At 25.1% G+C, this 25,707-nt stretch overlaps 4 protein-coding genes across 4 annotated transcripts; 2 read left to right on the forward strand and 2 right to left on the reverse strand.

The window, feature by feature from the left end:
- Positions 1-8,630: 8,630 nt before the first annotated feature.
- On the forward strand, positions 8,631-9,167 carry OCT59_006545 (uncharacterized protein; the record flags this gene model as incomplete). The annotated part of the gene is made up of 3 exons (XM_066141325.1): positions 8,631-8,648; positions 8,751-8,885; positions 8,970-9,167. The coding sequence occupies 3 exons, from the start codon at positions 8,631-8,633 to the stop codon at positions 9,165-9,167; spliced, it is 351 nt and encodes a 116-aa protein (XP_065998123.1).
- A 5,172-nt stretch (positions 9,168-14,339) lies between these two features.
- Positions 14,340-15,050, reverse strand: OCT59_006546 (uncharacterized protein; the record flags this gene model as incomplete). The annotated part of the gene is made up of 2 exons (XM_066141326.1): positions 14,340-14,555; positions 14,622-15,050. The coding sequence occupies 2 exons, from the start codon at positions 15,048-15,050 to the stop codon at positions 14,340-14,342; spliced, it is 645 nt and encodes a 214-aa protein (XP_065998124.1).
- A 4,127-nt stretch (positions 15,051-19,177) lies between these two features.
- On the forward strand, positions 19,178-20,478 carry OCT59_006547 (uncharacterized protein). Its single transcript, XM_025319974.2, has 4 exons — positions 19,178-19,340; positions 19,419-19,685; positions 19,788-19,817; positions 19,896-20,478. The coding sequence occupies exons 1-4, from the start codon at positions 19,265-19,267 to the stop codon at positions 20,162-20,164; spliced, it is 642 nt and encodes a 213-aa protein (XP_025172436.1). The 5' UTR covers positions 19,178-19,264; the 3' UTR covers positions 20,165-20,478.
- Positions 20,479-22,566: 2,088 nt separating this feature from the next.
- OCT59_006548 (uncharacterized protein) lies at positions 22,567-25,386 on the reverse strand (the record flags this gene model as incomplete). Its single annotated transcript, XM_066141327.1, has 9 exons — positions 22,567-22,784; positions 22,871-23,057; positions 23,132-23,259; positions 23,441-23,623; positions 23,709-23,822; positions 23,905-24,063; positions 24,137-24,220; positions 24,295-24,807; positions 24,882-25,386. The coding sequence occupies 9 exons, from the start codon at positions 25,384-25,386 to the stop codon at positions 22,567-22,569; spliced, it is 2,091 nt and encodes a 696-aa protein (XP_065998125.1).
- Positions 25,387-25,707: the final 321 nt, after the last annotated feature.

Here is a 25,707-nt window from a genome sequence, read left to right on the forward strand (position 1 = left end):
TGTTCGAAAAATAATAATATCAACTTGTTTCACACAATTCCACAATCCATTCCATGCAAAAAAAAATTATAAAATGTCTGGTAAATTTGCACTATTGTTTTATTGATCAAATTATCCAAGAACATTCACATCGCTTATATATTTCTTCCACCACCTTCTTACACCTTTTGCAATACGGATGTGAGTGATGATTGCACTCCTCACAAACCTTACATCCATGCTTCCATCCTCTAAATATATACCATTTTTCAATATAGTTCTGCCCTCCCTTGATCTGTCAATCTGTGGGAGATGACTTACCTTAATAGCTTTTCCCAATAGTATATCTATTGGTTTTCTTTTTTTCAAATGTATATGAGGAAAAAAAAATAATAAATTTTTCATGTAAGCTGAAATGAGTAACATGCTATATTATATGATAAATCATGAAGATTCTTCACACTTCCAGCTAATAGAAGTAGAATCTATTGGCTAATCATATAATATATGTATAATTTCCAACTAATAGATACAGGATTTATTGGCTAATAAAGAGTAGATCTACTGATATATAATCAATCAATCTGCAAGGTAAGAAAGATAATTCACAAAAGAATCTATATTCCATAATTTTAACCATGAATAGAAAGACTGGCAAGAATTTCTCTGATATTATACTGCACATATCAGATGATTAGCCCATATGACCAGTCTATACTACAATTGCAAACTTGAGTTTATTGCTTGATATTCCATTTCATTTTTATACCATTCACTATGTAATTCATAATTTCCATATTTTCCATCACAAATAGGGTATAGTGAGCTTTATAGCTGAACAGATACAAAATTATAATTATCAGTTTTCTAAAACTATTTAGGAATTTCAGGTATGTAAAATGCTCTAAAACAGATTTGATAATTAATTTTAAATCAGTTTTGACTTTGAAGGTAATAGGCTTAAAATCAGAGATTTAAGGTTTTTTTTGATATTTTTATTTTATTTTATCTATTTTATATTATTTCTAAAAGAGGAATGAACATCATCTGTTACATTAACAACATGTATAGTCTATGTTACTATCAGCTATTCTATTCAGGTAAGTAAAACTACATTTCTTATTTCACAAAAGTAAAATCCCATCCTTTGATCAAAGATTTATGATGTTCTTTAAGAATACTTCAGGAACTTCAAATTTACCTTTTAATCTCATCTCATTTTTGGTAAATAATGCATTAGTTTGCCAAATACTACTACAATCTTCACATTATTATAAAATTAGAGTTAACCATAATGTACTTATAATTCTATCAAATTGATAGATCACCATATGGTGGTTGGTAGTTCCACTCCTACTATTATAACTCCAAAAGGCTATTTAAGTACCAAAATACTATAGGATCTTTATAAACCATTTGGTAACAGTTTTTCATCACATTCTGAACAAATTATGCATCAAAGTAATAGTTTCAACTTGAGTCAGTGACCATTTATAAGACTCATCTAGAGATCCTGGGCAAAACCGAAATATTTAGTCATTTGACTAAACTGAAATAGTTTAGACATTTAAAATTAAAAGACGAAATGCCAAAATTCAATATTCTATAGTATTTCCATAGATTTTTTATAGATTTCCATGGATTTTTAATTATAATAATTACTTATAAAAAAAAAATAAATAAATTTATATTAAAATATAATATTTTTTAAAGAAATTTATAAAACTATTATATGTATAATATAATTTCATATATTTTTATAATAAAACTATAATTTTATATAATTAAAATTTAAACTTAAAAATTATTACTATATAGTTTAGTCAATGATGAAACCGAAACTAGTTGGTGACGAAACTGAAATTTTTGGCAAAAAGAGTTTAGCCAGATATCATTAGATTCATCATACCAGTTTACTAATGATCACATTTATTATCTTACCATCAATAAGTATAGTGTTTTTAACAGATTAATTTGATCAAATTAATAATACAGTATAACTTAAATTAATCATAAAAAAAAAATATTTTTGTAAATATCTTATAATCTAGTAGTCCAATTAAAGCTTTGCAACTTAATTTGATAGATTAGATGACCTACACTGGTCAAAAACCAATATATCGGGTAGCAAATATGTATCAGATATGTACCCGATATGTGTAGTATTAATGCAGAAAATCGGGTACCCGATATGTGTAAGATATATGCAAAATATATATATGTATACATATCGAATACCTAGATATGTATATATATGTATATGATATGTAGACGATATATATATTTACACATATCTTACACATATCGAGACCCGATTTTCTGCATTAATACTACACATATCGGAGACATATCTGATACATATCTCGCTACCCGATATATTCGGTTTTCGATTCAAAATCATACTAGGTTGATTAAAATATTCGGCGTCAAAAATATCAAATTCATAACCTGACATAAATCAGGTTAGCTAGTGCTAATCAGTACCTGACCTGACCTATTAACTTGACATATATTCAAATCAAATAAATAAAAAAATGCTAAAACTAATAGTTTTAGCATTTATATATATAAAATCAAAAAAAAAAAAATACCAGAACTAATGATTCTGACATTTTTACATGTAAAATCAAAAAAAAATGCCAAAACTAATAGTTTCAGTATTTTTATATATTTAATTAAAAAGAAAAACACTGTAACTAATAATTCTGGCATTTTTACATGTAAAATTAAAAAAAATGCCAAAATTATTAGTTTTAGCATTTTTGCATGTAAAATTAAAAAGAAAACCACTAAAACTAATAGTTTTAGTATTTTATATATATAAACAAAGAGTAAAATACCAGAATTATTAATGATTCTGGCATTTTTATATATAAAATTGAAAAAAAAATCATTTTTTTTTTAATTAAAAATATTGAACCTAATATTTTTTCAAAAAAAATAGTTTTTTTAATTAAAAATGTCAAGTTCAACATTTTTTGTCACAGGTCAAAAAGTGAAAAATCAGGCATCAATCAGGCACCAATCAGGCACCAATCGGTCACCAATCAGTCACCAATCAGCTACCTGATTGGTGACCGATTGGTGCCTGATTTTTCACTTTTCGACCTGTGTGTTAAGGTTGCTTGCCGAAACCTAGGGGCTTAGGGTAGCATGGCGTTTCGCCGAAAAGCAAAATTCTGCCGAAACTATATTAAAGTTATATTAAAAAACTGGCGAAACTTTGGAGAAAGGCAAAACTGCCGAAACTTATTATAAATGCCGAAACTGCCGAAACTCTGCCAAAACTATAATAAATCTATAGTAAAATTTTGATGAAACTAATCGTAGGATTTTGAAGAGGTTTAGACAAGCAACCTTACTGTGTGTATAATTAATAAAAAAAAATATTACAAAACGTTTTTTTACTTGAAATATTTAATAATAAAATTTTGGGTAATCAAGTTATTTGAGTTACCTGAAGTGATCTGTATATATGTCACCTAAATTATTTTGGGCTGCCATAATTATAAGTAAAATCCCAAATTCAATTATAGCATTCCAAATTATTTTGGCACTTTATATAGTAAATTATATATAAACTAAATGAATTACAGTATCTCATATTATAATTATGACATCCTAAAATAATTTGGGCAGCATGTATATTGTATAGTAATCCAAATACTTTCAGGTCAAATGGGTCAGGTTGGATCAAAATGATTTACCTAACCTAACCTAATCTGAAAAAAAATTTCAGTTCAGGTTAATCAAGTAACTTGATCTAATCTGACCTGTGCAGAGCTTTAAGTCCAATTTTAATAAACTTTTTTTTATTGTAATCAGCTTTAATATAAAACAAAAAAAAATTATTAAAATCTAATTACTAGATTACAAGATAATATTTTTTAGATTTAATTCAAACCAAATCAGATTTAGATTAGATTACTAAAATCCTAATCTGATCTGAATTTTTAAAAGCATTAGGTAGGTATTATTTTAGCTTCCCTTATGGGTACAGAATTTTTAATACAGTTGGTAGTTACGTATACAGTAATATTTTTATAATCTGTTGGCTATACAGATTAAACTTGTGTCTTATTAATTAGTCAGATCAATAGAAAATGTAATCATCTTAAGTCATTACATTAGGGATGCCAATTCCAGATTTTTCTAATATATTTATTATAACTTCTAATAAAAGGTATGCCAAAAATCAGCTGATTTAAAAGAAGATAAAAAAAGTCAAGCTTTAAATTAGATTTATACTATATATATTAGGATAAATCTAATTGTAACAGCCTGTTACGCGTCTTATTTGTAACAACCCCCAATTTTATCCAATTAAAATTTAAGATCAGACGTAATGTAAACAAAAACAAAAGATCAGTTGTGTAACTAAGATAAAAGAATTTTTTAAAAAATTTCAAGAAACTGCTTATAACTTAAAATTTTGTCTATGAAACTGTCTTAAGTACATTAAGTAAAAGTTTTCCAAATTAAATTTTGCATATAAAAATTTTATTTATGAAACACATATTAAATTTATTATTAAAAAAAAATAAAAAAAAAATGTTACAAATAAGATATATAACAGGCTGTTACAAATACATTTTTTCTATATATTATATAACATTTATATATTTATATTTTTAAATTAAATTTATATATATATTATACACTACCCTACAAAAAGTATTCGGATCTTATAAATTTTACTTAGTAAAACATAGTAAAATTGATGATTTTCAGGTTGCACAAAAGTTTACGAATTTTCAGTAAATCTGCCTGAAATTTTTTTTATTATGAAGCTGATCAATTGTAGTTTTAAAGTATTGAAACAAAAAAAGAAGTTTTTTTTTAACATAAAAAAATGTTCTCATTGTAAAATATAGGTAACAATTTTTATATGTTTTTTGCGTTTTTACATATAAAATTATTCTGTCTATTACTTTATAGACTAACATTTTTTTGCATTTTAAAGATAAAATATTTCTGATTATATTTTTAAAAACTATGATTGATTGGCTTTCAAATAAAAAAATTTTGGATGGGTTTTACTGAAAATTTGCAAATTTTCATGCAACTGAAAATCATCAATTTTACTATGTTTTACTAAGTAAAATTTATAAAATCTGAATACTTTTTGTAGGGTAGTGTATAACATTTATATATTTAAATATAAATATAAGTAGGGTTCCAATCAGTACATACAATTAAGTTTTAATTTGAGCCATACCAAAACTAAAACTGAATTTCAATATTAGCAATTAGTAATTTACCAAATTTTTGATATCAGTAAACTGTATAACTAAAATCGACCAGTAATTACTAATTATTTGGTATCACGTGATTTTTTATAATTAAAAATGGTTATAATAAATCGTGTATCGAGCCAAAATTCGTGTATCGAAAAGCAAAAAAAATCGTGTATCGAGCGGGGTTCGTGTATCGAGCGATATCGAAATCGCGGGATGCTGGATAAATCGCTTATTCGGCATTTTGAGGCAAAATAATAAGCCCAATACTACAAAGGTAGCTTGTTATGTGGGAATCAAATTTGATCGGTTGATGCTTGGGAAACCCATGCAGGTACGGATCGACCGTCAAACTTGATTTACCCAATATAACAGTTTTCGTGCTGAATAACTATTAATTACTGATACTGATTTATCAAAATTTACTACTTCTTAATATATTTATATTTATAAGAACTATATTAAAAAATAAAAACTATATATATATATATAAACTAACAGTTGACCAATAAAAAGTCAGATTGGTAAATTAGTTCAAGAAATAATAAAACTAATACTAAAAACTGAAATTACTAAATTGATTGATAAATTACTAAAGTGTTAGGTTGGTAATTTTTAATATAATTACTAACTAAAAAACTGAAAACTGATCAATTCAGTTCAGTAATTACCAAAACTGATTAGAACCCTAAATATAAGTAATTTAATTATTTTTATATATAATTATTATAATGTAATTATCTTGACTTCTAGTAATCCAGTTTTAATAAACTTTTTTTAATTTATAGCTCTCATTTAATTCTACAAATTTAGCTTTACAAAATAAAAAAAAAGTTTGTTCAAATTAAATTACTAGAAGCCAAAATAATTGTATTTATATTATAATTATTATAATACGATTATCTTGACTTTTAGTGATCTAATTTTAATAAACTTTTTTTTTAATTTATAGTTTTCATTTAGTTTTACAAATCTAACTTTACAAGATAAAAAAAAAGTTTGTTTAAATTGAATCACTAGAAGCTAAAATAATTATATAATACTAATTATTATATATAATATAGGATCCTGTTTACTTATAAAATAGATCACTCCCATCCCCAAGTCTAAGGTAAAAATCATATATAAATTCTTTGCAAATCTTACTATAAAAGGAAATTTTATGTTACATTGTTATGATTTTTTCCTTTTTAATTAATTAACCAATAGAATTTTAAAAAAAAGGTAAGGTAAAAACTATTAGTAGGCCTATTTATGTCTGGCCGATCAGGATTTTTGGTTGGATTTAATTTGGTTTGGTTGGCCTAACTTTTTTGTACAACACAAACTAAACTCAAACTTTTGACTCTACTTTTTTTTAGAGTTATTAGTTCGAAATTAAAAAAATAACTGTAATGCAAGTACTATTATATAATGATAACTAGTAATCTCTGTGTTTCTTATCACACGTATTTCTTCTTTTCATGTACAGTCAAACCTTTATATAACGATATGTCAGGACATATATGAAATTTTTAGAAAATATCGTTATATCAAAGTTATATTGATATTTATATGTTCTCATATATAGTAGGAAAATAAAATTTTATCAGTATAACAAGTTTTTAATAGTATATCGGTATATCGAATATCGGTATATCTAAGGTTGCTTGCCGAAACCTAGAGGTTTAGGCAAGATAGCGTTTCGCCAAAAAGCGAAATTCTGCTGAAACTATATTAAAATTATATTAAAAAACTGGCAAAACTTTGGAGAAAGGCGAAACTGCCAAAACTTATTATAAATGCTAAAACTGCCAAAACTCTGCCGAAACTATAATAAATCTATAGTAAAATTTTGATAAAACTAATCGTAGGATTTTGAAGAGGTTTAGACAAGCAACCTTAGGTATATCGAAGTTAGACTGTATTTTCTTATTAATTTTAGTTTCTTTACATTTGCAAAATAGCTACTCAACAAATAAGCAAAAATATTAAATACTACAGGCCTATAACAGGACCCCGCTTACTTCTAATAGAGGTCTCCGAAAATATAAGGTAAAATTTATATTAAAAAAAAATTTTAGGTCTCTTAATAGATAAAGGTAAAATTATATATATGACAAATAAAGGTCTCCGGATATGTAAGGTAAAGTTAAAATAGGTTTCCGGTTTTATAAGGTAAAATCAAATATAAGTTTACAAATGTTTCAGTAAATAATAAGGTAAAATTGTATATAAAATTTAATATTTACCTTATATATACTAATTTGAAATATTGTACAACAATTATTACAATATTTGGTAATATACGTTTTATAATTTTTTCTCAAAATAAAAAATTTATTCTCTTCTTTATACTTGTAAAAACCATTTTATATTTTTAATTTTATTTGCATTAGCACTATCTTTTTGAAAATTATTACAAAAATTAGCTTTTAAAATATAAAAATTCGTACAGCAATTAGCAACTTCAGAATTTAATTTCAGTACTTTGGTTAAATCAAATCATATTTTACTATCTAAGAAAGTTGTTTAGTAAGGTCGAACTACTTATATTTGAATTTTTATAGCAGTTGGAGTAATATTTATTGCATACGAGCATTTTTTTATTTTAATATTAACTTGAAATTTACGTTTTTTGTTTATTAAATTCGGAGCGTAATTTGGGCATTTTAGTCAAATGAAATCACCTTTTTAAGCTTAAGTAATATTGTTCGGCGAGATCGAAACTACCTGAATATTAATTTTCATAAGAATCAGTTTAATATTTACGGAATACGAGCAATTTTTGCACTTTTAATTTTTTTTATTTTCCCGATCAGTGATTATAGGGCGTAATTTGGGCACTTTGGTCAAATGAAATCACTTTTTCATGCTTAAGTAAAGTTGTTCGGCAAGGTCGAAAATATTTAGATAAATATTTTCATAGCAGTTGGATTAATACTTATGGGGTACGAGCATTTTTTCATAATAATACCAATTACAAATTTATTTTTTTTAAAAAAAAATTAATTAGATTTTTTTAAAGAAAGTAAGTGAATAATAGTTTCGAAGTAAAGTTAAAGATGTGTGTCTTTAAGATTTTTTTTATTGTATTTTTGTAATTCAAAGTACTTTTTTTACTAATAAAAGTTATTTATCTTTAAAGAATAAGAATTAAACTTAGTAAAAATAAAAAATTTTTAAAATTTATTGTAATGATTATAAAATATTTTGTTTATTTAATATTTAAAAAAATTTAGGTCTCTGAAAATCTAAGGTAAAATTTAATATAATTTTAAAAGGTTACTATATATATATGGTAAAATTATGAGATAAGAAAGGTTGGTAAAATTACTAGTAAATCTGAAATTTTGCCCGGAGACCTTTATTAGAAGTAAGCGGGGTCCTCCTATAACTTCAAAACCTTCACACCTTATAATTAGTAAACCTGGCATGTCAACTATTTTACCGGTAAATCTACCAGTTCCAACAAACTTGTCACGTCCACCAGTTACTCAACACCTGCCAGTTTTTCAAAGACAAAGTACTTACTGTTAAGCAAATCCATTTCAGTATCCTGTAAATGACAATGTTAATAATTTTGAACCTTTCAAATATGATTCTTTTCAATATGATATACCTTATAATTACATGTTGAAATCTAATATTCAATCAGGATTTAATCAAGTTACTTTTAAAAATGTAACGGTTAGTATAGAAATAAATAACGAATTATTGGGCTAATAAAAAATAATAATATCATAGAAATTAATTTATTGTTAATTTATTTAGAATGCTGAAAATAAAAGAGATCAAAAAGAGCAAAAAGCTGTTGCCATTAATGAAAATCAGATCATGGGTAAGGGTGAAAGGAAGCGAAAAGCTGCTGATGACAATGTTGAAAGGTGGAGTAATGAAGAAATGAGTCAATTGTTAAATTATTTAGAGGAAAATTATACCAGTATCAACAAGCACAGGTTGAAATGCTAAAAATCGGCACAAAAAATGGCACAAAAAGCAGTAGCTATTCTTGGCTATTCTTGGCTGTTTTTGGCTATTTGCGAATTAACCTATACTATTTGTAAATAGTTTATACAAATTTGCGAATAGTTTATGCAATTCGCACCATTTTTTTGCTTATTTTTGGTCATTTGACGTGTGAAGGTAAAAAATCAGGATTTTATAATACTCAATACTGTTTCTTCTAAAGTTCTAAAATTAAAATCTGCAGAAAGCATTAAAGGAAGATTGCGTAGACTATTAGATAAGTATGAAAAAGTGAAATAAGAAAATAACAAAACTGGTTCTGGAACAATTAAATGGAAGTTATTAGAGAAAATGGAAAGAATTTTTAGATGTCAGAAAAATGTGTCCCCCTCATTTGTATCTAATATATCTACAGATTATTTTAGTGAAGAAGAAAAAGAAAAAGAAATAAAGACTGATGATAAAAAAGAAAATAAAAAAGCGATAAAGAAGACAAAAATAATATAGAAGTATTAGTTGAAATGATGGGTAATATAAGCCAGTCAAAAGTCCAAATTTCTAAACAAAGATTAAAAATAGAGCAAGAAAAAATGGAGCGTGATCATAAATTCCAAATGGAAAAGTTAGAAGTAGAAAAAAAAAAATGGGAGTATTTCATTTATTCAACCATTATTATTATGTTTGTTTATAAGACAATTATTATCACTCCTATTATTTACAATTATCAAGTTGTTTCAATTGAAGTTCTAATTTTTTCTTACTTCATGTAACATTCTTGATTGCTCTCGCTCATAATAAGAGTTTATAATTTGAAATTTTTTATTTTGTAATAATATAAAATTACATGATTTAAGACAAAGCAAATAATTTTTTCATAATCCAATCTCTTTTTGATTCTCCAGCTCTTTTTAATTCTTCTTCATTATAATCATTACTATAAAATTATCATCATCTTCATTCCATATATTACCAAGTAATTCTAAGTAATTATGTAAAATAATTGCACAATCAATTAAATTAACTGCAGTTAAAATTTTTTTTACAGCTATTTCTTTTATTCCTGTAAATCTATTCTTTAATTTACCAAATGAATGCTCAACTACAATATGATGAGATGAAAAAATTTAATTCAATATTTTTTGTTTACTCTTAAGTTTATTATAAGGTTTTATAAGAAATGGAAATAAAGGATATGCACTATCACCAATTAAAAAATCATTTTCTTTAATTACCCTATAAAAAATTTTTTATGAAAGTATTCCGAATTTTATCTGGTTTTTTTTTATTTTAAAAATATTCCAAATTTTACTATTATGATTCCACTCTAAAAAATGATCATTTTTCAGAATAATACTTTATGTTATTACCCAGAAACACACAAATTTTACTCAGTAAATTTTATGAATTTAAACGGAATATTATCAGATGATTTACACAGATATTATCTGAAAATATTCAGTAAATTTTATTGAATGCAATCAAGATACAACTTCAATTATATTTGCAGGATATTATCTGAAAGCGTCCATGAATGTGAACTATGTAGTTTTCAATAATATGTTAAATAATTGATATATTAATAGGACCCTCTATATTAATAAGGTTCTTTATCATTATTTCTAACTTTCTTACAAATGTTATGTGTAACTTTTGTTATTTTGGTTATTTTTTTTGAATTTGCACATTATTCATTCTAGTTAACCTTCTTTTCCTTTCTTGCAAAGGTAATTGGGTATCATTGACTTCTATTTAGTAAGAACAATGATTCAGAAATATATGTAGATAAAATAGCAATATCAGTATGTGGAAATGATTCAGAAATTGATGTACCATACTATGGTCCAGTGCAAAAAGATTCGTACACTAAAAAAATGGTAATAAAAAATTTTTTTATTAAGTGAACTTTATTTTTTTATGTAAATCTTATCAGTACATATTTGAAAATATTATAATATTATTGTTACATTAAATCATACATCATCATCAGTATCACTATAATCATCTGATTCTTCACCAATTAAATTTGCATTTTCATCAGCCTCGAAATATGCCTTAGTATTTTTAAGCATTTTTCTCCACAATCTGGATATAACCTTTGAATTAATTTTATTTTTAAATGCGTCCAGAAGAGTGTTTTGAATTGATAATAAGTTTGGATGCAATCCCGACCTTGCAACTCACCTTTTACAACTGCCCAAACACCTTCAATTGGCTGGAGTTTGCATGATATGGTGGCGTATAAAAAACTTCATGGCCATATTGTTTTGCTATTTTAACACATGTAAATGATACCTTTTCCTTATGCATCTGAACCAGTTCCAATAGTTCAGGTTTTCATAATTCATTAGAAAAAGAAATATTGCGAGCAGTTAGCCACTCCACTATTTCTTGTTTTTTTGTGCTTAAAGTTGGAATATTTTCAACCCGACGTTTATGATAACTTGCCCCATCCATGTGGATATTTACCAATCCGTATTTTTCATGGAGTGTTTCACACAGTGTCGAAAAAAAATCTTCAAAAATTTCTGCATTAAAATTTCCATAGTAATCCATCTGATTCAGAATAATATTGGCATCTTTAACAACATCGGGAACATCATTCCATTCTTCAGCATTGCTTCTTTTCGTCCTCAGTTTCCTGGTGGTTTAATTCTTGGATTCCAAATATGAACAGAGTTTAGAACCAGTTCACCATGTAATTTGTTACTGAACCCATTTCAGAATACAATAATCGCTTCAAAAATTACTACCAGTGGACCATACCCAAGTGATAAAACAACCCCTTAATGAGGAACCCATATATTGCATGAAATATGATGTAAATGGCAATATGATTTATCAAGGAAAACTTCTGGATGATGTGGAACATCATTTTGGCCTTTCAAATTGGCAAAATGAAACCTGAGATAGCGATAACAGAATGCAACATTATTTGGTGACTCATAAAGAATATTTCTTCGCTCTCTTTGGCCATAATAATAGCCCAAATGAAGTACCTAAAGCAACTTCCACTTAAAAAATGTATATCCATTTTTAGAAAGAAACTGACATAGAATACTTGCTTTGCAGTTTTGTTGAAATTCAAAATTTTTGTATGCAAAAGTTCTGAAACATCATCATCAGTTTGAAATTTAGGCCATCCAAGTGTTTTATGTGATGTAAATGTACCGTTATTGTGTTTATTCCAGTCTGCCACAACATACCCAACTGTACTTTCTGCAACATCCAGTGCCTCAGCAACTCACTTGTGTAATGTGGACTTCAGATGGCTTTCTTCTGAAAAGTTAACCTTAGAGAGATAATTATATGCATTTATTATCATTAATTTTTCATTGTCTGTTAGTGGTACGCCACTTCGTTTTGAGAAAGAAGGAAGCATTGTATAATAAAAATTTTTTAAGCAGCAGATTCAGATGGTTATATTCTAACAAACGTGTGAATTTCAGACTAATATGTTTAGTTATACAGGATTTCTCCTTGGCATAAATCCTTTCCTTTTTTAGTGAGGTACGAATCTTTTTGCACGGGATCATACCACATGTTACCAATTGGATACTAGCAAAGTATTTTCATCTATTTTTGGAGATATTGGTATATCAGGTGATTGTGATTCAGAAATTAGAGTAGGTAGTGATGCCACTTTCTCGAGTTTTTTATTAGATGGTGTGATATTTTTGTAATTAAAAGGTAGGTTAATGCTTGGATAAAAGCTTCTTAATTTTTTTTAAATAGTTTCAGCTTAGAAAACTTACTAGATTTCGCTTATTGACCAAAATTAAGATACCAAAACCTACAAAAGAGAAATAAACAATATTATACTAATGTTTTTTATTAAAGTTTCAGACTTTTTTCAAAAATTTACCTGAGATTCAGAATTAAAATTTGACTAGATTCCTATAAAATAAAAATAAAGAAATGTTACAGTAGTACAATATTCTTTTAAATTAGTTTTTGAAAGATTCCAAACACTTACTATGATTCCAGCATTTTGAAATCAGAACTGGCCATCTATAAATAAGAAAAAATGAACTTTCAGTAACAGTTCGTTAAAAACCAACTGAATTCTGCATCCAAAGAGCTGAAAAGTTGTCTAAAAGTTAAAAAACATGTTGGCAATTATTTCATTAATAGAATTAATTCAAAGGAAAAATATCCACTCATCGAATTTTTCACATGTCCAGATACTCTAAAGAATACAAAAGAAAAAAATGAAATGTTCATTAGTAGCCATTTTGTTAAAATACTTTACTAATGCCTAAACTCCAGAGACCCGAAAGAGCCACTAAAAAAAAGAAAAAGAAATGAACTGTTAGTACCATTCATTAACATAAATGAATTATAAAAAAAAACAGGAAAATAGCTCACCAGATTCTTACGCGTCCAAAGACTCTTCCTACCATTTAAAAGATTAATGGTTCCACGCCAAATTTCCATGTATTCAAGGCCAGCCCATTAAAAAAAAAAAGATGAAACATTAATAAAACATTTTGTTAAATAAATAATTAAAAAGAAAAAAGACAAACTGTTAGTGAAGTTTGTTGAAATAAAAAAATTTTGAAAAACTTATCAAAGTTTCGTGTTCAAGAAGACTGAAAAAATGGCCTAAAAAGTTTCATTTAAGATTTTTTTTCCAACAGAAAGTATGAGATGGGTAAGGGAAAAGAAAGATGAAGAAAAGGGAATGGTAAGAAAAGGATAAAAGAAGAGGAAAGACAAAAAAAAGGACAAAGGGAAGGGAAAGAAATATGAAAGAGAGTTTAAAAAAGTTAAAAAAAAGTGTAAATTGATTGATTTAGGAGTCTAATTGCTGATCATTACCATTGAATATAGGATATTTATCATTGATAAAGAAGGTTACATTTTATTGAAATATATTGTTGTTAATAAAAATATTTTAAATAATCAGAATATAATTGGAACATTTTCAATTTGAATACAAAATTGGAATATCTTCAAAAATTTTTCAGAGTATTTCCTAATACTTTTTATCATATTAAAATTTCTAAATTTTAACTTGAAATATAATCGGAATGTTATCAGTATAATCAGAGTATTTTCAATAAATTTGGGAAAAAATTGGAGTGTATCTGACAAAATTTTTTATAGGTTTAAAGATGATCTATTTGAATAAAAATGTGAGTGCTGATATACTTTGGCATTATGAACACTACCAGGCTAACCAACATTATAATCTAAAAAAATATCTCTATGATCAATAATACCCTGACAATGCAAAGCATATCTTTTCTTTCTTGTAAAATAAACTTCCTTATCCTTTGTTGAAGCATTTTGTAAAATGAAATGGGATCCATCTATTGATCCAATAATATCTTCAATACCTCCAATTGTTTTAAATTCTTCATGTACAAATTTTCTAACTTGACTATTTGGCTATTTAATATAACTTGTTTTATGAAAAATAATAGCTTTCATAACTCGTTTGCAAAATAGAATTACAGTTCCTTCTGCTATTCTAAAATTAGAACAAATTGAAAATATATCATTTCTTGACCCTAATCTTCTTATAAATACTGCAAATTGAAGTTCTACAAATAATTGTTGTTTTGAATTATTACTTTGAAAAACTGAATGGTTTTTAATTAAATTAACCAATAATTTAAAATTTTCTGGAAGTATTCTTAAAATTTTTTTAAACCTAATATTATCATAAGCTGGTAAAATATCATTATACCAATGTTTTGATTTAACTATACTATTATACGTATGAGTTTCCAAGTAACATTCTTCATTTAAAGCTAATAAGCCAAAAATAAAAAGTTCATTATTGTCTTTTTCATCTTCAGAATCTGTAACTTCAATTAGTTTTAACGTTTTTTTAATTAATTGACTTTCTATTATTTGTTGTAATTCTTTTTTACCAAACATATAAAAATGTTTTTTAACAAATAACGTATGTTCAAATTAAAAACCAACTTAAATCTGTTCAATTTGGATTGAATTTTTATTGGTAAAATTTAGGTAATACAAATATGACATCAAACTTAACTGACCAGATATGAACAAGCCTAGTAAAGGGCTAATTTTCTATGGTATTTATAAGTAAGCGGGATTCTATATAATATATAATATTTAATAAGAATAATTTTTTTAGCCAATCAGATTTCAATCAGATAAGATAGGGGTTAAGAGGACCCTGCTTACTTATAATAAAGGTCACTGTAGAAAATTGGCCCTTTACTAATAGTTTTTACCTTACTTTTTTCTTAAATTCTATTGGTTAATTAGCTAAAAAGGAAAAAAATCATAATAATGTAACATAAAATTTCCTTTTATAGTAGGATCTGCAAAGAATTTTATATATGATTTTTACTTTAGGACTGGGGGTGACCTATCTTATAAGTAAGCAGGGTCCTAGGTTAAGGTTATTAATTAAGAGAAATTAACTGATTTCTAGTATACTTCTAATTGCTATGATTTATGTCTAATTTCTTTTTTATATTTTTTGTATAAATTAGAATGAATCTTATCTGTCAAAATACTTGGTAAACCAGTTAGTTTGGTATACCAATTCAGATATTTAGGAGTTAATATTTTATCAATCTTAGTTATATTATCTATATTATCTTTTTCTAAAATTGCAAATCCAGTTTTCTTTTTAAATTCTAAGAATCTGATTTTTTTATTAAAGTTTATTACATAATCATTGATTGGTGTTTAGTATTTTTAGAAATTTCTAAATCCACCAGATTATTCTTTTATTTAGCTGACTTACTATTGGCTGTTTCTTTTAATATTAACTGTACAGTTTATTCAGTAAAAAAAATGGAGTAAAAGTATGGAAAATATATAATAATTAAATAAACTACAAATTGTTTTCAATATCAAAGTTCTCAAGGTTGTTCTTATTGATTTTTCAAATAACAAATAGCTTTTTATATTTAGTTAAAGACATATATATTTGTAAGGCTTAAAATATTTCCATTTTGCTAATATACTCTAAACTTTTTACTGCTATTTCTATATATTATACAAGGATCTTTTCTATATTCACATTTTTATAGAGAACATAAAAAGATATATCTTTACTGTTAAATATCAGTTTATAATAAAATTATTTTATAAATATAATGATTATTAAAACTTTTATATATTAATAAAAAACTACTAACAATATTATGATTAATACAAAAATCCAGAAAATCTAATTGGTTTTTGCAGTTCAAATGCAGATCAACTTGCCATTTTGCTATTGGATAATAGAGATCATAAAGAAATAATATAACTTTTTACATTAATATCTTTTTGTATTTTCTAATATTATAATGATAATATGGGTTATACTGAAGGATTTTTTTGTAATTTGTCAAAGCATTAACTATGAGACTTTGATAGTACATTGATAGGTTAAAATGGGTTACTTCAAGCAAACTATCTATATACTCATACCTATATAGCTTTATGTAATCAATAGTTATATATATATAGAATACTTATACATGGATTGTTTAAGATGATGAGTAGTTTATTGGCTTTTTAAATAGTTTAGTTTAGGATTATTATTTGTCTTTATTTTTGTACATTTGTAACTTATATTACTTTTGCTTTAATAAATACACAATGTATTTTTTTTTTTAAAAAAAATAATGTATTAAGTAAAAAAAATTTTTTATTTTTAACAATATATATCATAAAATTGGCAATAAAACATTACAAATTGGACAAGTATAATTAAAAATAGGCATTGATCAATTTTTTATTTATAAAAGAAACAAAAGAACTTTTAAAAAATTATTTGATGTTTTCTTTAATTTGTATAGTAAAATTTGATTATTTAATTTTTATATGATTTTTTTTTGATATTTATTTATTTAGTTATAAAAAAAAAACTTGTATAATTAATTTTTAATGTTCACAGTTCATTATTGTAGTAAAATATTTTAAACTTACTTTAAATTATTAGAATACTGTATTTTCATTATTAGAATAATTTAAGAAAGGAACCGTATTATCTGTTATAGTATAATTTAAAAACAATTAAAAAAATAAGATATATTCTTTATATTTCCTTTTTTTTTATCTTTAAAAAGGTAAGTAAAATATTATAACAATTACCTTATAAATTTAATAAAATTACTTATTAGTGAATTTAAATACAATCAAAAAAAAATGATATATTCTTTATATTTTCCTTTTCTTTAATCTTTAAAAAGCAAGTAAAATATTGTAACATTTACTCAAAATTATTTATTAGCGAAAAGGAAATTTGAATTTGTATAAATTACTAAATATATTTTCTAAGGTGTAACAAACGGGAATAAGGGAAATCTAATTTTAGGAAAAAAAAAATAACCAGTATACTAAAATCCGGATCTTTTTAAAGAATTTTAAACCAAACTAACTCATTAACAGTTAAGCTAATGATAAAAATATAATATTAGAAACACAAAAAATGCCACCAACTTTAACGCGTTTCACGGTTATTCCATAATAATTTTATTAATCAATTTAGGAAAAGAGGAAAATTTCATGAAAAAAAAAAGGTTTACAAATAGAAAACCAGATATGATGATTTGGGTATACAAAATGTAGGATTGTAAAATGGAGATGATCATTTATTTTAATTTACCAACTATAGAAAAATCATACGTATATTTGAATTAGGAAAAAATAGTATGGTCTGGGGAAATCCATTTTCATTGTACCATTTAAAAAATGCAAAATTAAATCTTTACTGCATAATTTTGAACATGATTAAATAATAATTTTTTTTTAAAAAAAAAAAAATGAGAAAATAAACGCGTAATACTTGAAAAAATGTTGAATTACCGTAACTCGAATATGAAAAGCGTAATTATTTAATAAAAAAAAAACGAGAAATTCCTGACAGAACAGAAAGAATAATAAAGAGAATAAAGAGGGCGTTATGAACATTGTTATTTTTGTGGAAGTATAATGACGCCCACAAATCTTTTGTACTAATAATGGGTAAATATCGAGAAAATTCTTTTCCAAATGTAGTCGAATAAATGATGCAATTTAAACTTGTGATATCATTTATTAATTTTTTCCTTTTCGAAAGTCAAATTTGAATAACATGTTTTTAGTTAATTAAAAAATATTTCTTTAATGATTGGTTTTATGATCATTTTTTTTTAATATTTTTTTTTTTTTTTTTTGAAGAGAAAAATATAAACACACAAATAAATATAAAATATTTTAAACTATGTAAAATTAATGTAATGTAACATTTAGGAGTTTACACGCTTTTAAACAAACATGACAATAAAGGGAAAAAGAATTCGCCAAGAAAATTCAAAGTATAAAGAAAGGTATTTTTTTCTTAAAGTTGTGTAACTACATGTATGATTAAAAGGATTAAATTGGTTGTGAAATCCTTAAAAGGTAATAAAAAAAAATTCCATTTATGTTATTTACGTTGCAAACGTAGGTTGCAAACAAATAATATTTAATTGGCATTGGAATTGAATTGACTAAATTTTAAAAAAAAAAAATTTCAAGTTGAAAAAGTTTCGGATAACTATTTGTCAATGAGAAAGGGGCTGATGTTTTGAAAAAAAGATATTAAATTGGAAATCAGGTAATGAATTATTTCGAATTGGAATTAATTTGATCTTTTTCTTTTACATTTCAAGTTTTCACAACTTTTTGGGATCAGGACTCACAACATAATGCATCTAACCAATCCTCTTATGTTGTCCAAATTATCAATGAATATAAATTAAATTCCTTTTGTTATGTAAAGTAAATCAAAAATAGTAAACATTAAATTTATTAAATTTTGAACTAAAGTAATCTTAGTTTAAATAAATAAATGAATAATTGACCACAAAGTGAAAATCATAGGATGGCTTGGGTTTAAATTTTGTGTAATGTTTAAGGAGTAAGTTTGAATGTAACACGTATCAGTTAATTTATATTTTTAGTTTAAAATTATTTTTTATTTTGTTTCATTGTAAATAATAATAATGAATTATATTATATTGAAAAAATTTCGTTATAAATTCTCCACTTTTTTTCCTACTTCCCATCTCAAAAATATCTCAATTCCTCTGAAATATTTTACGATATCTTTTTACAATATAATTTTTTTTTTACGAAATTTAATAATATAACACAATATGTCATCTCTTGAAGACGGAAAAATTGGTGAACAAAAATATACTCCACCAAAAATCGCCAATCCCGCTCCACTTGGTATATATATTAATTTTTTAAAAAATATTAATCCTTAATTTTTCTAATCTTAATTTCTCATTTGTTATAAATAAATAGGTTTATGTGGTTTCGCTTTGACAACATTTGTATTATCGATTCATAATGCTGGATCTCCAAATGTACAGTCTGCAGATATTGTAACAGGATTGGCCTTCTTTTATGGTGGTTTGGCACAATTATTAGCAGGAATGTGGGAATTTAAAACTGGAAATACCTTTGGTGCTACTGCCTTTTCTTCTTATGGTGCTTTTTGGCTCTCCTTTGGTGCCATTCTCACTATTAAACCCGCTGGCCCCGTTGATCCTATTGCTTCTGCTCATGCTGGTAAGTAACTTTTTTTAAGATTTCACATATGAATTTGAAAGGTTTAATATTATTATATTTTTCTAATAAAATTCGTTTACATTTTTTAAAACTAATTTTTAGTCGGAATATTTTTATTGGGATGGACAATTTGTAAGTATTTAAATATTGTTTGAAATTCAACTCATTTCATTTCTTTTTTATTAAAATTTTTCCTTCTTTTTCTTTTAGTTACTTTCATCTTATTTTTGGCAACATTCCGATCAAGTGTGGGAATTATGTCATTGTTCTTTTTCTTAACAATGACTTTCCTCTTACTTACATTAGGAAAATTCTTCCAACTTGATCAAACTCCAGTAAATGGAATAACAAAAGCTGGCGGTGTATTTGGTGTGATCACTGCTTTGATCGCTTGGTATAATGCTTTAGCCGGTTTACTTACCCCTGAAACTTCTTATTTCACTTTACCCACTATTAGTTTAAATCGTAAAAATAATTAGAATAATATGAATAATATATAAAGAAAAGAAAAAAAAAATTAATAATGTAATATTATGTAATAATAATTTTTTTTTCGTAATGATCGTAATGATGAAATGTGAATAATTTTTTCTTTTTTTTTTCTTTGTGTAAGCAGTAAAATTTTTTTTAGGTTTTTTGGTACTGCTGTTGTATCTCATTGTGCTATTTTTATGGTTTTTTTTTTTATATAATACTTTATATAATATATTATTAATGTATAACACATACGCATATAAATTTATATCTCAATCAAATAAATTAGGAAATGAGTTTTTTTTTTAATATTCGGTAAAAAAACATTTTTATTTTATTTATTTTATTTTATTTTGAAACAACAATCATACAATTATACATTTAACATTTAACAATAATCATAACAATCGATTATGCACAAATAAAATTATTGCGCACATTAAAATAAATTTTTTTTTTATAACCCAAAAAAAAAACTTTAAAAGGGAAAATCATAGTTATTTTTTTTTAAGCGGTAAAAAAAAAAATTTTTTTGTTTGTTTCATCGTTAGAAAGTTCTTTGTTTCTATTGTGAACCTTAAAAAAATTATTTAAAACCCGTAAAAACCCTGCGAATGATTTACTTTTTTGATTTTTACCTTTGAAGAAAAAAAATATTGCGCCGATAAAAATTTTTTTCTCTTCTTCTAATTTTAGAATTTTATAACTTTTTATGGTTAAAATATTTTTATTTTCATTCAATTCATTAGTAATTACCTAATAAAGAATTTGATGACAAGAGAAAATATTTTGAGTAAAAAGTAATTTAAATTTTATGCATCTTTTTTTTTGGTCTTAAAAATTTTTTTTTGGGGGTTTTGAATAAAAAAAATATTATCTAAATTATTGTTTGCGAAATTTGCACAACATTTTTTTTTTTTAAAAAAATTTATTAATAATGTAATACGAAGGACGGCTCTATGGTAAAAAGGTAAATAGGAATGAAAAAAATAATATAACTCTCCTTTAATGGGTATTAATTTTTTGCAAAACATTGAAAAAAACATTGAAAACATTGAAAACATTGAAAAACAATAGGTATTTTTTTTTTACCCCTTTAAAAAAAACAAAATATAATAAATGATTTTTTTTTTAAAAAAAAAAAATTATGCAATACATTAACGAATTATTTCTTTGTATAACAAAAAAATGAAATAATAAAATAATAAAAACGTTTTTTACAAAATTTTCCCAAGGTCACGATGTACAATTCGATGTTGTTTGGTTCAAATGGTTCAAATGGTTCAAATTGTTTTTTTGAATACTAATCTTTATTCGGTTATTTCTGTTTCCCTATAAACAAAAAAAAACCACACGTAAATTTATTAACTAATAATATTTTTCACTTTTTTTTTTTTTGTCTTTTTGTCTTTTTGTCTTTATTTTTTGTCTTTTTTTGTCTTTTTTTTTGTCTTTTTATCCAAGCCGATCATCCGATCTTCAATGATCATTTTTTTAACCAACCATCTTTCAATCTTTTTATGAAATATATGATACCATACCTATTTTTGAAAGTTTAACTTATATTATACATCAATAACAAATAACAAATATTTCGTATCATGTTTTGAAAATCCATTTTTTTATTGAGGTGAAAAAGTTTAACGATGAATGTTAATGGTTCAGAATTGATTTATTGAAAATTTCTGTTTTGATTATTATGATTATCATTTTTTTTTTCTTATTATTATTATATATAATATTTTAGTATTAGAGTATTAATAAATCTCGTTTATAATAATAATAATAATAATAATCTTTTAATCAATTCAATTTTATCTATAATGAGAAATCAATATTTTAAGGAACCTAGTTTAGAAACCAATTGTTCATTTTTGGAGATCATTTTTTTTTCTTTATCGACAAAAATTAATTAAATTTATTGGTATCAATTTTTCAAGTAAAATTACTTATTAAAGTAAATTCGACTTCTATTATCAATTTTGCCATTAACAACGTCAATAGTACCAGTAATATTATATGATTAAAAATTAATTTTTTTTACTAATAAATTAATTAATTATACTACAATTATATATACGTATAATAAATATTTCTTGATGTAAGATGTCAATATATTATAATATTAAAAGTTTTGAATTATTATATTTCGTAAAACATGCAAGTATTTATCATTATTTGCAAAAGAAAAAAAAAAAAATAACTAGAAAAAGAAAGTAAATTCTCACTAAATTCAATCATCTATAAATATCTTAGATCTTTTTAGTAATAACTTTTATAATACATCAAATTTTTTAAATGATATATAATAATGAATTTAATGAATTAAAAAATAATGATGCAAAAAAAATAAAATAAAATAAAATAAAATAAAATAAATAAATAACAATTTAAAAATACAAAAAAATTATGTTACACGAAAAACATGATTAGAAGGAAATATACGTGCTGAAGTATATGATGTTGGATAAACTTTTATAGGAACAGAGCAGTCAAATGTTTCAACATTTATATTATCAATGGCTTGATAATATTGATGCCGTTCATCTGCATTAAGTGGCATTAAGGGTGATTGACCTTTGGGTCCAGTGATGAATTCTAATCTTAAACACCACTGAAGTTTTACTAAAAAAAAATAATCATTATGAATTAATATAAATTATAAAATATTAATTGACAATAAAACTGATAAATTAATTAGTTTTAGTTACCGCCGGTCGTTTGAAAGTCCGGTGTACCACTTGTAGGTATTGATATTGCAAAACCAATACGTCCTGCATTAAGACAAAATTCATGATGCTCTCCATGAATTTTCCGTGTCACTCGAGCAATTTGTTGTTGTGGACGATTCGCGATAGATGGTTCAACAATTTCACTACTTTCTAACGTTATTGATACCTACCAAAAGATCCTGCTTATTAAATACAAATAATTAAAGAAAAAAAAAAAACTTATTATTTGATAATTAATACCTGATAACTGGGTATAACGGCATCATTAAAATTTATAGTTCCTGTAACGATATCTCCAAGTCGATAAGAAGTTTTTAAAAGACATAATTGCGCCACACGTTGATTATTTTTACAAATATCAAAATTCGCTAAAAAAAAAAAAAATTAAATTCAATAAATTATATATTTTTAATTCAATGGAATTAAGAACAGCAATATAATTACTATTCGAATATCAATAATTATATGATAAAACAGTACCACGGGCACATTAAATTTTTTTAAAAAAAAAAATTGATAAAAATTTAAAAATTTTTTTTTTTATTGTACCTTTACGCATATTTTTTGATAAAATTGTTGCCGTATTTGCTACAGAATTTTCTTCTTTTTCTACGAAAACATATGTATCACTATCTTTTCCATCATCATTTTCATCAGTAATTGATGATATCTCATATTCAGAGCTTTGAACCAATTTTTCCAAGTAATCCAAAAATTCTTCCTTCTTATTATCTATACATTTATTAATAAAAAATAAAAATACAAATTAATACAGAAATTTTAAATTAGAACAAAAATATTACAAAATTATAAAAACCTCTTTTCTTTGTCGGTTTCGGCTTTGGAGCTTCTTCTTTACATGTTATGATGGCTTCATCTTTATAAATTACTACAGGATTCATCAAGTCATATATAGGTCGTGAACCATCATCTAAATGTAAAATTTTATATAATTAATAAAAATACTCATATACTCGTGTTTTTATTTAAGGGCATATATATATATATAATACCTGAAACGTAGTTAAATACGCGAAAAGGCATCTGTACTACATTTGATTGATGATTCATCCCTCCTCGATGAGTTCCAATTATTAAGTAATATAAAAATCGAATAGCTTTACCCCTATGTGATGGTGGTAAATCATTGGGTAATCTAGTCTCATATGTATCTAATAATAAATTGATAATATCATATTAACCTCTAACATTATTAAATTGCAATAATAAGAAAGAGTTATTTACATGTTCGTAATTCACCAGGTGCCAAATGTAAATCACAAAATAAAATTGAAGGAGGAGTCGAAAATACCGGTATCGATTTACTATCTAAATAAATAAATAAAATGAATAAAATAAAAAACAAATAATACAATATATATATATATTTTTATTTAATTTACCTGCACGTTCTTGTAGGTCAGCTAAACTTGAATGACTTAAAGTACTAGTGGAAAAAATTCCCAAAGTTCCACCACCAACAGCACCTCCAGCTCCAGTCCCACTGGCTGGTCGATACATTGTTTTTGTTTTCAATGGCTCAAATTCGATAGATTTTACTAACGAATTATCTATTATAAAATGTCCTACTATTTGAACAAAACCCCATAACAATGTTTCATATTTTTGACTGAGAGAAGGTGAAGAACTGCATCGTGTTGCTGAGGAAGATCTTCTACTAGAACTATGTTTTTTATAATCAGTTAACGGTTCACTCCAAGTATTACTTCCTCTTTCGGAATGTCCAATACCATAAAAATCTACCGAACTTCTTGGAGTTGTTGATTCAGATGTATCTAAATCACTAATAGAAATATTATCGATAACACCTGCTTGTTGTAAATCAATCAATCCACCATCATCATCCGTTTCCTCATCCGTAATATGTACAGGTTCAGAGGTTAAAGTAGACTTGTCTTAAAAATATATGATTGCGTAAATTACAAAATTTATATAAATAAAAAGTAATCAAAAATATAACATAAAATACCATCGATTTTCTCTACATGTTCTAAATCGTGTTCCTCCGTATGTCCTGGATGTGATTGTGATGACGAATTTTGAACGGTCGATTGGGGAATTGAGGAAGGCTGAGAATCACCACTACTTCCAGCTAGCAGTGAAAAAGTCGAAGAAGCAATAGAAGTCAACGATGCCGACCTCTTTACAAGATTACGAAATCCAAACATTCCAGAATCACCTAAATCTCCTGCAAGACTATTATGAATGGACGGATTTTCGACAATAGCAGACAAAGGATTTCCATTTGGTATATGTTTTATCGAAGGTTTTTTTCCGTGTGACTTTGATTCACTTACAGTTCTTACATGGTTCAAATATCCGTTTTTGGTTGAAGTGACTTGCGATTTATCTTCTGAGGAAAGATTATCTACATTAGAAGGCTGACAACTAAAAGTAATCTCACAACGAAATTTCTCTCCAGCAAAGAATACTGCGTTCTGAGGTATTTTTGCGGTTACGATTACAGCTGACATTTCTTTTCGCGATCTATGATATATTCTACCTAATTAATTTTTGTAAAATAATTTATGCTTTTGTATTTTTCGTTTTGTATCATTTAAAACCTCCATCAGTTTTTTTGAATTAGTTCTTCATTAGTTGATAATATTATGCTCGAGGGGGTTAAAAGTTTTTTTTGAATTGTGTCTCAAGCCACCAGATGATTTTTAATGATCTACGATGGAAAATTCCTTTTTTCCTATAGCATATGTATCGAATAATTTGGTAATACATTTTTAAAATTTTTAATTTTCCTTTTGTAAATGTATTTTACAATTTTTTTTTTTACATTCTTT

Source organism: Rhizophagus irregularis, chromosome 14, assembly GCF_026210795.1.
Source record: "Rhizophagus irregularis chromosome 14, complete sequence".
Classification (NCBI taxonomy): domain Eukaryota; kingdom Fungi; phylum Glomeromycota; class Glomeromycetes; order Glomerales; family Glomeraceae; genus Rhizophagus; species Rhizophagus irregularis.

Bases quoted from the DNA above. Each gene is read 5' to 3' on its own strand.
- OCT59_006547 (XM_025319974.2), top strand. From the start codon at position 19,265: ATGTCATCTCTTGAAGACGGAAAAATTGGTGAACAAAAATATACTCCA. The intron at 19,341-19,418 runs GTATATATATTA...ATAAATAAATAG, and splicing joins CGCCAATCCCGCTCCACTTG to GTTTATGTGGTTTCGCTTTG. The intron at 19,818-19,895 runs GTAAGTATTTAA...TTTTTCTTTTAG, and splicing joins TTTATTGGGATGGACAATTT to TTACTTTCATCTTATTTTTG.